This window comes from Impatiens glandulifera, chromosome 7, assembly GCF_907164915.1.
Source record: "Impatiens glandulifera chromosome 7, dImpGla2.1, whole genome shotgun sequence".
Taxonomy (NCBI): Eukaryota; Viridiplantae; Streptophyta; class Magnoliopsida; order Ericales; family Balsaminaceae; genus Impatiens; species Impatiens glandulifera.
The window spans coordinates 11858953-11871184 of NC_061868.1; the positions used below are offsets into that span (position 1 = coordinate 11858953).

Here is a 12232-nt window from a genome sequence, read left to right on the forward strand (position 1 = left end):
GTCGAACAGTTTCGAACGCTGAAAAACCAACAAAGAAGATAATTTCAGTTATCATGCAAAATAAGAAAAAGTACAGATAGGAGGAATAAGACCAAACTCACATTATTCAACAACAGAAGTCTGCCTTTTCTAGGACCACCTTTGGCTTCATGATTATCATGTTTAACCTCATAAGGTTCCTCATCAACACAGTTTTAGGTTTTCAATGATGATTTTATCCCTAAACAAAACAATTTTTATATTAATTTAACAGACATATGTATGAAAATAATCGTGTTAACAGAGACTCACAATCAATAATAAGGACCCATTTCCCGTTCAGAATTGCCTTCAATACTTTTTGAGTTCGGCCGCATGCACCATTGGGATCAGTGTAAGCAATAACATGGGTTACATCTTCTCTCCACTTCGGAGACACCCTTGCACCAAAAGTGCGAGCAAATTCAACTATCAACAACTGTGTAAAACAATAATATAATGGTTATTACATACAAAACTAGTTAATATGGACATAGTAGAGAGAATAGAACATACATTATTTTCAGGTGATAATTGATTGGGACATAAGGTCATAATAGTGTTTGTTGCCTGCATATTATAAAAAAAAAGGAGTTGAACGAACTGAGAAAACCATTTTATTAACAACCATTTTATTACATACCATTTTGTTGAACGAACTGAGAAAACCACAACGGCAGCTCCTGATCTAAATACTACAATATCCATCATTATAAACAGCAGAATATACATCAATAGCTAACCATACAATATTCATGTAATTGAAAATCAACAATCAATCAGTATATATAGGAAAACCAACAATCAATCAGTATATATATGAAACGACATAATATACATCAAAACCAAACCTTAAACCCTAAATACAACAATATCCATGAATATAAATGGAAGAATATACATCGAAACCTAACCCTAAACATAAATACTATAATATCTATCAATATAAATGGCAAAATATACATCGAAACCTAACCCTAAACCTAAATACATCAATATCCATTATAAACGGCATAATATACATCAAAACCAAACCCTAAACCTAAATACATCCATATAAATGGCAGAATATACATCGAAACCTAACCCTAAACCCAAATACTTCGATATACATAGGAAACGGCATAATATACATCAAAACCAAACTTTTAACCCTAAATACACCAATATCCATGAATATAAACGGTATAATATACATCAAAACCTAACCTTAAACCTAAATACATCAATATATATAGGAAACGACATAATATACATCAAAACCAAACCCTAAACCTAAATACATCCATATCCATGAATATAAACGGTAAATATACATCAAAACCTAAGTCTAAACCTTAAGCCCTAAACTGACCTGATGATGTTGAAGAACGATGATGTTGGAAGGATCCCGATGATGTTGAGGAACGATGATGTTGAGGAACGATGATGTTGAGGAACGCTGATGTTGAGGAACGATGATCTTGATGGATGTAGGAATGGAAAGTCGGCCGTAGTCGGAGTGGGAGGGAGAATCGGGGTGGTTTTGTTTTAAATTAGGGCCGAAAAATTATATATAAGACTAAAGACGCGATTTACCATCCACGCGTTTCATCTAAAATCGCGTGAGTTCATCAACGCGATTTAGATGAAACGCGTGGATGGTAATTCACGTACATTGAAAAACGCGAATTACCAATCACGCGTTTCATCTAAATCGCGTTGATGAACTCACGCGATTTAGATTAAATCGCGTGATTGGTAATTCGCGTCATTGAGCGTAAAATCTGGCGCCCGAGGGGTATTTCTGACATTTCGCAGGGCAAAAGGGCCCTTTTTGCCAACATTAGTAGGCGCGGGCCCTTTTTGGAATTTCCCCTGTTATGGGGGCCATTTCATCAAATTTCCCCTAAAAATTTGCACCAAAGTTATATTTTGGCCATAATCGAGACCAATTTGTCCTGAACATGGTCATGTTTGAGATTATTTTGTCCAAATAAAACTTACATTTTCATTTGTTAATCGTGGTTCATTTATCTTTTTTGGCCAAGTGTTCAAATAAAACTTGAATTTTTAGCACTTTTATATCTGTTAATCGTGGTTCATTTATCTATTTTTTGTAGAGTACATAAAAGGAACCGTCGGCCTTGTCAACATATTTTCATTGTTGGCCATAACTGCTACATCTGATAATTAAGGGTATGCAATTCCATCAGCTCCCTCTGCACCCTGGACTCCCTCAGCTCCAACACCCTCCACCCCCTCAACTCTAACTCCCTCCCAAAAAAATTAGTCACAATATTTTCTTGACTAAGACCTCGTTAATGGGACTTTTCAATCTACTTCAACAATTAACATATGAACAAAAAAAGGTCGTGAAGGTCATAGGCTTCGGAGGGCTTCTTTCACTTTACCTTTCAAAATTTCTAGGCAAACTCTCTCGGCACCTCATCAGATTATTCGACTTTAGTAGGTGTGCGATCATCCTACGGAATGACGAGGAAATCAAAATATATGAAGAGGATGTTCAGTACATACTAGGCATCCTTAGAGGGGAGATTGAAATTGTCGAGTCACATGGAAACGAGACAATGTACTCCGAATATTATGAACATTTGAGATAGTGGAGGAGACGATGGGGAATGAAATAAAACGACAGTTTTAAAACAGCCGAAATGTCGTAGAAGATTCTAAACAACAAAGAAATTGTCAATAATTTGAAGATAGACTTTGTAGTCTATGTTGTCAACATCTTTCTCTAAACCTCACAAAATCAATAATGCATGTATATAGTTCTTCTCAAAACTTACATTCTAAAGCATCATTAAATTATATAAATTTCTTTTACCCATTTTTTGTACCTACAGGTATAAAACCCTAAAATCTATATTTAATGTCAATAATATTCGAAAATTGAATTTTTGCCAATTCACAATTAATGGCTTAGTTGATCACTGCAAGAAGTAGAAAATCAATGAAAAGAGTCATTTCCATGGACCACAAACATTTATCATTATAAGTTATCTTTGTTAGTGTTAGAGTATAATATAATATATTTGTAAGATATTATCACAATATTATAAATTGTGATAATATTAATATTATATTATTTAGTTTCTTTATATGTTAATTATAATGTCTATATAATAGACATAATCTATGTAACCATGAATAATGAATTCAATACAATCTTTCTCTCTTTAGTTTGACATGGTATTAGAGCCTTGTTATTGTTCTTGAGTCAGTCAAGTGATAGTCTTCCGCTGTCTCCATCAATGGTTACCTTAGCCATTGATGGAAGACTTTAATCATTTATTATTAATATTTGTTATGTCGGTGTTTTTAAATAACTTATCTGGGGTCTTGGATTTTATTTGAGTGAATTTGTTGTCGTCTAGTTGGATTAAGGATTTTAGTAGTTTGATTGATTTTGGTTGTTTTGTTGAGTAAAGGGAGTTGAATTTGATTTGGATTTTCTCTAAGTTTGTAATATTTGGTTTGATTGGTTTTGGTTTGGTGGTTGTGGGTTGTTGATTTCAATTTGGTTTTGGAGGAGTTTGTGAAACTTGGTATGATTGGTTTTGATTTGGTTGTTAATCGATGAAGAGCTGTTTTTTTGTGGATGGTCAATGGATTTGGCAGAAGAGAGAAGAGAAGGAATAAAGTAAGATTAATAATAATGCGTAATTTCTTATTGTTTGCGCTTTCGTTTTCTGACTATCAAACTCTCAATGTTTATTGTTGTTGCATCGTGAGTTTGAGTGGGGATGTTAGAGTATAATATAATATATTTGTAAGATATTATCACAATATTATAAATTGTGATAATATCAATATTAAATTATTTAGTTTCTTTATATGTCAATTATAATGTATATATAATAGACATAATCTATGTAACCATGAATAACGAATTCAATAATCTTTCTCTTTTTAGTTTGACAGTTAATACTTTAATTCGGTGATTTATTTAATTATAATTGTAAATGTTCTAACATATTGATTATTGTTTTAGTTGTGCTACATTGATAGGGTTGCAGGCCCTAAAATCCAACTTTATCTACCTTAAGAACGATAATTTCCGATATTGACACGTTCGAATGATAATAAGCTGAAAAGTATGATGAAAATGGAAATCAAACGAGGATTCAAATTTGTAAGGGATATTGGACGCCTTCCACTTCCAAGCACCCCTAGTATGAGCAGATCAGGTGCAAATAAGGTGGAGGAGCCTTAGATTGTAGAGGTAACGCCTCAAATTGTAGAGGATGAGCCTCTAATTGCAGAGGATGAGCCTCAGGCTGCGTCAGTATTAACTTTCTCCATCGTTAAAAATGCATTAGACACTATTTGCTATATTTACAAAGAACATGCATAGATCTGCACAAATATGGCAAAAACCACACAAGTGTTGACAGATGTAGCAACATCAACACAACAACAACAAAAATGAACTCATTTGTCCTATTTTATTCCTTGATCCATGTTTTGTACGAGACTATGGACTCAAATGAACTATGGACTCAAATGAATTTGTAAGGGATGTCATACACAAAATGTTTGATTATGATTGAATAATTTTTTTTAATTAAATATCTATATAACTTATATAAAATAAAGCAAATGGAGCAATAATACAATAAAATAAAATCACAACTTTGAAAAAAAAAAATACAGCTCCGACCAGTGCGACATCAATCCCGTCTCCGGCCATAGCAAGTTTGAAATATAAAATAAATAAATAATCACACAATCAAACAGAAAGTGATCAAAGGGGTCTTGGAAACCTGAAAGAAGGCAGCTGAGCTATGGATCTTCTCTTTGATGTTTAATTTTTCTAATAATTAATGTCATTTGATTATTTTCAGACTTGTATCCAGCTATAGCAATACTCATGTAAAAATGACTTGAGATTACATAAATCCAAGAAAAGCTTATCAGGGCAATAAGCTTTTAATCAAAAAATATATATATACTTGGATAAGCCTTCTCTAAGTATATATCTATAAAATATACTAATATACATCGGTTATGTTTTACAATATATGTTCATCAAATGGACATGAAGTTATGTTCATACAATTTAATAAGTATTGTTTTAAAGACAAAAAAAAAAATGGCAATTGACTTCTTGCAAATCTCCCCACTCACCATTCACACCCATTTAATTGACTATTTTATCTAATTTGTCTTATTGTTATTTTTTGACTGGTTTTATTTTCCAAAAAGAGGGTTTTAACTCTTTATTGCTAATTTTATACAAATTAAATATATTTTCATTTTTAATATAAAGGTACAATTGTAAACCTCTAAAACTATGGCACTACATAAAAAATATCAAATTAAATGAGTATGATTAAATAATTCAATCTTCACTTCTTATCTTATTATAGTATTCTATCATCTCAATCTAATTCTATCAGAATTGGTACAGTTTCATTTTGGCTTACCAATCAATATACAAAACCACCCAATTTAGAACTGACTAAAACATTTGAATTCAAAACAATATCAAGAAAGGGTGATTTTTAATTTTGATAAATGTCGCAAAACAAAAATAAAAAACAAGACAAACTACGAAGAAGATGTAACGAGCCTTAAAATGTAATGAAAGTGGATTTCAGAACTAAACATGATTATTCTACTAGTTAAGATTTAAATAAAAACAACACTAATCCACAACTTGTTGGTGGGGGGTAACCATACAAAAAAGAAATGGTGGCGTCAAATGTCACTTCTCAATCGATAAGACCCCCTCCATGCGAATACATTATCCTCAACTAACATACATCTGCAAGGAATAAACTCATAACTATTAAAAATATATATGTTCACTTCTTCGATAAACAATATGCGTCGATGGAATTTCAAAAATTCGCATATTTGTAAGCTATATCCAACAATATAGTTCTGAGCTCTTTTAACTTGAACAAAACTTACCAAAATGGAATATTACACAAGCTCCACAACAAGTGCTGATGCACCTCCTCCTCCATTGCAGACACCACCAACTCCATATTTACCATTTTTCTGCTTCAGAACCTAACACCGACATAATAAAAATATAATACTTTGTTTAATGAAGGGTTATTTGGATAACTAGTGACCTTGTTCGGATTTGGGTTATTTACCATTGGTTTTAAATAACCTTGTTCATTTAGGTTTATAAAAATAAAAGCGGGTTATTTGGAGAAAAAACCTTAACATGGTATTGATATATAATGATATTTTTTTTCTTCTAAAGAAATTGCAGGTAATTTTGGTTGATGATTTGAATGATGTGATTGATAAAATGATCAATGAAAATGTTGTGGGTTCTCGTGGATTATTCAATAGGTTATTTCAAAATAACTTTGTTCACTGTAGGCAATTGAACATTGGATTATTGAGTAAAAATATTTTAGCAATAAATATATAACAAAAATAATAATTTTAACAGTAGGAAAGATGACAGGGTATTTTTATATTTTGATTGATGAAATAAATGATGAGATATTGATTTATTTGAGAGTAAATTCAAATAACCTCAGATTCAACAAGGCCTAAATAACATCTTCATATTATTAAAATTAAATCTTTCAAATCATCAACTAAAATATTAAATATAATTGATACTTTTTTTAGACATCTAACCCAAATAATTCACTTTTTTCATTTAAATTAGTTTTTTCTTCAAAACATAGGATTATTTAACAAAATGCCCTCCAAGACAACCTAAGCAAGCAGGTAATAACGACAACAAATTGCTAATTAAGATTCATGAAACAAACATACCCCTAAAAGTGTGACCAAAATACGGGCTCCACTGCAACCTAGGGGATGTCCCAAAGAAACTGCTCCACCATGTACATTAACTTTTGCCTGAAGCCACATACATATATATATATATAGTATCAGCAATGTGAAACTGTCCAAAAAGACAGACAGAAAAAAAGAAAGGTCATGATGGAAAGCTCACTGGGTCAAGTTCAAGAAGCTTCATATTTGAGAGGGACACCACCTGTCAGAAAAACATTATTCAAAATAAGAATCCAATGGTACCCGATTGAATATTATGTTTGTTCAAGAGAAAGCTTACTGCAAAGGCTTCATTAATTTCATAGAAATCGACTTGAGAGGCGTTTAAACCAGCATTTGAAATTGCTTTTGGTATCGCAAGGGCTGGCGCAGTTGTGAACAATTCTGGTGCCTGTTGGTACATGGATTTAACTTCAAGTCATAAAATCTTGTTTTAATTTTTTTAACTTAGTTTTTAAGCACCTGAGCAGCATCAGCATAGCCTGTAATCTTGGCAATCACATGTAGCCCTAGCTGGAGGGCTTTGTCTCCACTCACTAGGACTAGAGCAGCAGCACCATCACTGAGAAAGCGAAAAATTACAATTTTATTTTAAGGAAAATATTTGATACTTCTAACAGATGAGTTCAAATCACGGTAGAATTATTTCATAAAGTGTAATGAATAATGTTAAGATTGTGCTATTTAAAACAAAAGGACTGTTTTGGTATGCATTGTTTTTTCATCAGAATCATCAGGAAATATCTTTATTTGTTATATTTTTTTTGGAATAAAGGAGAGCTAACATGACACCCTCACAGTCATAACCCCTCACTTAAACTCAAAACGCTTCCAGATGGAATCGAACCTGTGACCTTTTGGTCAAATATCTTTATTTGTTATGTTTGCCAAGATCTACAAAATAACAATCTTTATGCCAAATGAAACAAAATATTAAATTAAATATAGTGATTTATCAGTTATCACTAAGATCTTGTTTGTGACAAAATAGCAGTTTCCAAATAGGCTCAGCTCCTAAATTCATGATGAATACAGAAAGAATATAGGAAATGCTACTTGAAAAACAGAAAGCAAGCATTCTGCAGAAATAACGCGAAAGTAATCATTGATGACAAAATATGTGTTCAATAAACCAGTATAACAAAAAGGACAAGTCAGAACAGGGTTAAAAGGAATAGCATACCTTATGCTAGAAGCATTCCCAGCAGTGACGGTACCTCCTGTCTCTTTGAAACTTGGTCTGAGCTTCCTTAACTTTGCAGCATCAAACTGATAGCATAAAAAGATCTCTGTTTATTGTTTTCACTTGTAAGGGATGTCTTTGGTCTTTAGATGAGACTTTTTAGTATATTAATGAACATAGAATGTTTTAACTTCATGACATGCTGAGAACAAGATATTACTAAAGGGAAAATATTGCATCACCTTCCCGAGGCCTTCATCTTTGTCAACAATTGTTGATGGCCTTCCTCTACCCCCTGAAATCTCCACCTGCATATACCAGACAATGGTAAAGTTTGGAATTTTCTTCTTTTTCTGACAAAAAAAATCCTGTTAGTTCGAAACCAGTAGACTGTAGAGACTCACAGGAGTAATCTCCCATGCAAAAGCACCATTCTCTTGAGCAGCAATACCACGCTCAAAACTCTGAATAGCAAAATTATCCTGCAGAAATCATCCAAGGGCAATGTTATATTAATTTTTATTTTTTTGGGAAAAATGTTATATTTTATTAGTCAAGCCTGAAATGATTATTTTGGGAAAGGATACTGGGGCATTACTTGATCTGGGGTTATTTAAATAACCATGTGGTTATTTTCAAATAAACTCGTTTGATGGAGGTTAAGAAAAAAACAGGTTATTTGAGTAAAAAGTAGATGGTATTTTGATTGATGAGTTTATCCTTGACTAGATTGTGGGTTATGTAGAAATAATACCAAATAACCCACATCAAACATGGTCTAAATAAAAATTTAATAAAATCCAGCATCAATAAAGATATGTGACTGCAAAATCAAGATTAGCAGGAGAAAACAGAATATGGTTGCAATTTGCGAAATTTTATAAATACAAATTGAAAAGAAAGAATATATGTAATGAGGCCAGGTCGGTAGGCAAACTACCTGATCTTCTCTTGATATTGTATGGTTATCAGCACATAGTTCCGCACAAACTCCCATACCACAATCATTATAAACATCCGTTAATCCGTCTTTCAACATTCCATCAACTAGGCTATCATGCCCAAATCTAGATCCTTTCCTGAAATTGATCACATATAAACTCAGTTACAGTTCAAGTCTTTTCTCATAAAAGAACCCTGGAGATTCATATGGATGGATCTGACAATGAATGATTTTAAGCAACACACAGCAAGCAAGGAGTAACAATTAGTAAGTCCTCTAGAATTAGGAAGAAAAATTCACCTTGCTTCTGCCAAGTATTTGGGGCAGTTAGACATGCTTTCCATCCCACCAGCCACCACAACATCATTGATGCCCAATTGAATGCTTTGTGCGGCAAGCATAGTTGCTGCAATGACCAAAAACAAATGTTGATTATTAAAGGGCGCCAAAATATAGGCTCCAATGATATTCTAAGATATTTGTAATAGGGGTTAACACCTTTCATGCCAGAAGCACAGACTTTGTTAATAGTGGTACAAACAACTGTGTTAGGTATTTTTGCTCCTAATGCTGCTTGCCTAGCGGGAGCCTGCCCCAAATTCGCACTGAGCACATTCCCAAAGAAAACTTCTTGCACAAGTGATGGGTCAACATTAGCCCTTTCCAAAGCACCTAGAAGATACATGAAAAATGCCCCATTATAACATGCCAGAACCACAAGAAATAAGAAAATTCTATTTACACTGAATGTTGTTGCTCATACTTTGAATAGCTATAGAGCCAAGCTTGGTGGCTGTCAAGGTTGAGAGAGAACCAAGAAAACCACCCATAGGCGTCCTTGCAACACCAACAATGCAAACATCTTCAAGAATAAACAAAGAACATTAGACCAAAAGGCGAGAAAGGATACAATTAAATGCCAGCTATAAACAACACCAAGCAGATTAACACAGAATTAACTGCACAAAACTTGTATCCTTGCAAATTGCAACCAATTGTGTCATAAAAAGTACATCTGTCTTCACAGTTCCTCTTTCTTAGTTTGAATGTGATGCAGACAAGAAAGAATTCATCTTGTGCACATATTTGTAGGATCCACTTTGAAGGTAGAATTAGAACAAAATGAAATTGGAATTGGATTTAAATTGTAAGTATGATGTTTGGAAAAAGGTTCTAAAATCATAATTTCTAAACAAATCCTATTGTTTGTTGCCTTTTTTCTCTGAGACAAAGGGCTTCTAAAAAGGATTTAAATAGAGTTACGAAAGCGAGATACGACAACAAAGAGTGTTAGATTCCTCATTTCCAGGAATAGCTTCAATTTGTTTTTTGACCTCTTCAATTATCTTTAATTAAATGTTAGAGAATGCTCTAACTTAGTCTATCAAAGGTAACAAGAGTTGATGACTGCTGCAACAACCCTGGAAAGACATTTGCAATATTTCTCACATGTGACTTTTCTAGGTATTTAACTTTCCTTCTTCATTGCCATCAATGTGATTGATTATTGTTAAAATTATTAACTAAATCATCAAAAAAAACATTATTAGAGATCCTATCAAAGTTGTAAAATTACTACTAATTAGGATAAAATTCCGATTCCGCATCAAACAGATATTGATACCTCTAGGCTTGATCGAGTCTGAAGATGCTGTAGCAGCTGCTGGAGCCATTGTGATATTTGCAACTAATACCTACACATAAACAGCGCGATAGATTAACAGATCAGAAAATGAGATCAAATGAAGTCAATCAAAGAGACAAACAATTCGGAAGCAATCGGCATTAACAAAGATCAAATCAGACAATGTAATAATAAAAGAAGATCTTACTAGCTAAGATTAGCGGCATAAAACCACAGATAAGATGAATAGAAACGCAATAAGCCGGAAAATCAAATACGAATCATGCTAGAACAGTATATACATTTCTGAACTACATTCATGATGAATTCACATGTCTAGATTTGTAGGCATAAGTTGATTTACACTCGATTACAATAGATTAACAGTACCTCCTCGGTCGCCGGACAGTGTTCAATAGTCACTACCTACCGCCGGAAGAGAAGAGAGAGATGATCAAGCTGAAAGAGACGAATGCACTATTTATAGAAATTGGCAGACCGGCAGAAAAAGAACCGTTTAGACCGGACTCTCACGGGGAACATACAGTTGTCTCATTCTCTACTATTTACATTTATGCCCTCAATTTCAAGTAAAAAATATTTGAACCCATGATTATGATGAAAGAACTTTGTAATCAAGATTTTGGTTATTGTGTTTATCTGTGCCAAGTACCAACAAAATCTTAATTATAAATTAAAAAATATTATTTTGATTTTTAAATTAAAAACTAATAAATAATTTTTAAATGATAATTAGTAAAAATGGAAAAAAACGGTGTGTTTTTTGTGCTTCGAAATATAGCAAGAGTGGTCTCTATTTATAAATCTCAAAAAATTATGAATTTTGAAATATTTTATTTATTTTTTTAAATTATAAATAATAATAATAAAATCGGGTTTTAAAAATAAGAGATAAAGAAAATCTGGACAATCAATTAGATGCTGAAAAATGACAGCATTTTATTGGATGAGTTTGGTTGTGATTTTTGTCATTTGACAAAAACCAAGACTCAAATTGTGGTTTTGGTCATGTTTGGGTCATAGATAAGGATGCTCTAATAAAAGGTTTTTTGGTTTTTTGGTTTTTTATTTAGTTTGATTAGTTAACTTATTATCTAACATTTATAATAAAAGAAAAGATCATGGTTACTCTTTAAATTTAACTACCTCATTTAAACTATCTTATTTTAACTAAATGAGTGTTTTGATAATTAATTTTCTAAAATTCGGTAACGTTTGAATCCGTTAAAACAAAACATCATTTTTACATTGTTAACAAATAAGGAGTCCCAAATTATGAGATTTTAAAAAATAAGTTTGACAATTGGGCCTTAAGTTTTGAAAATTTGAATTTCAGTGAATTGAGAATTTTGACTACCAATTCTTTAAAATTTTATAGTTAAATTAGTGAAATTGATATTTTATTACGTAGATAATAAATTAACGAGGTTTGAAATCGTTAGAGACAAAACTTGGGTTTATATAATTTTAACAGTAATGAGTTTTAAATTGTGAGTTTTAAAAGAAAAATGTCTAAAATTTTAAATAACCCCTAATAATGAGCCCCAATTTGACAATTCGACAATAAATTATTAGAATGTTTTTTTTATTTAAATTTTATAATGATAAAATAGGGGTATTTTAATATATGTAGTGGATAAAGGAATGATTTGGTGGTTAAAAAATT

The 12232-nt window shown here is 32.2% G+C and overlaps 1 protein-coding gene across 1 annotated transcript; it reads right to left on the reverse strand.

The window, feature by feature from the left end:
- Positions 1-5508: 5508 nt before the first annotated feature.
- Positions 5509-11017, reverse strand: LOC124945207 (acetyl-CoA acetyltransferase, cytosolic 1). The gene is made up of 15 exons (XM_047485600.1): positions 10936-11017; positions 10546-10615; positions 9685-9783; positions 9420-9593; positions 9222-9327; positions 8919-9057; positions 8383-8460; positions 8221-8286; positions 7979-8064; positions 7258-7357; positions 7076-7186; positions 6956-6997; positions 6772-6858; positions 5938-6039; positions 5509-5788 (listed from the first exon to the last, which is right to left on the reverse strand). Exons 2-14 carry the CDS (start codon positions 10592-10594, stop codon positions 5950-5952), a joined length of 1227 nt encoding a protein of 408 aa, XP_047341556.1. The 5' UTR covers positions 10595-10615; positions 10936-11017; the 3' UTR covers positions 5509-5788; positions 5938-5949.
- Positions 11018-12232: the final 1215 nt, after the last annotated feature.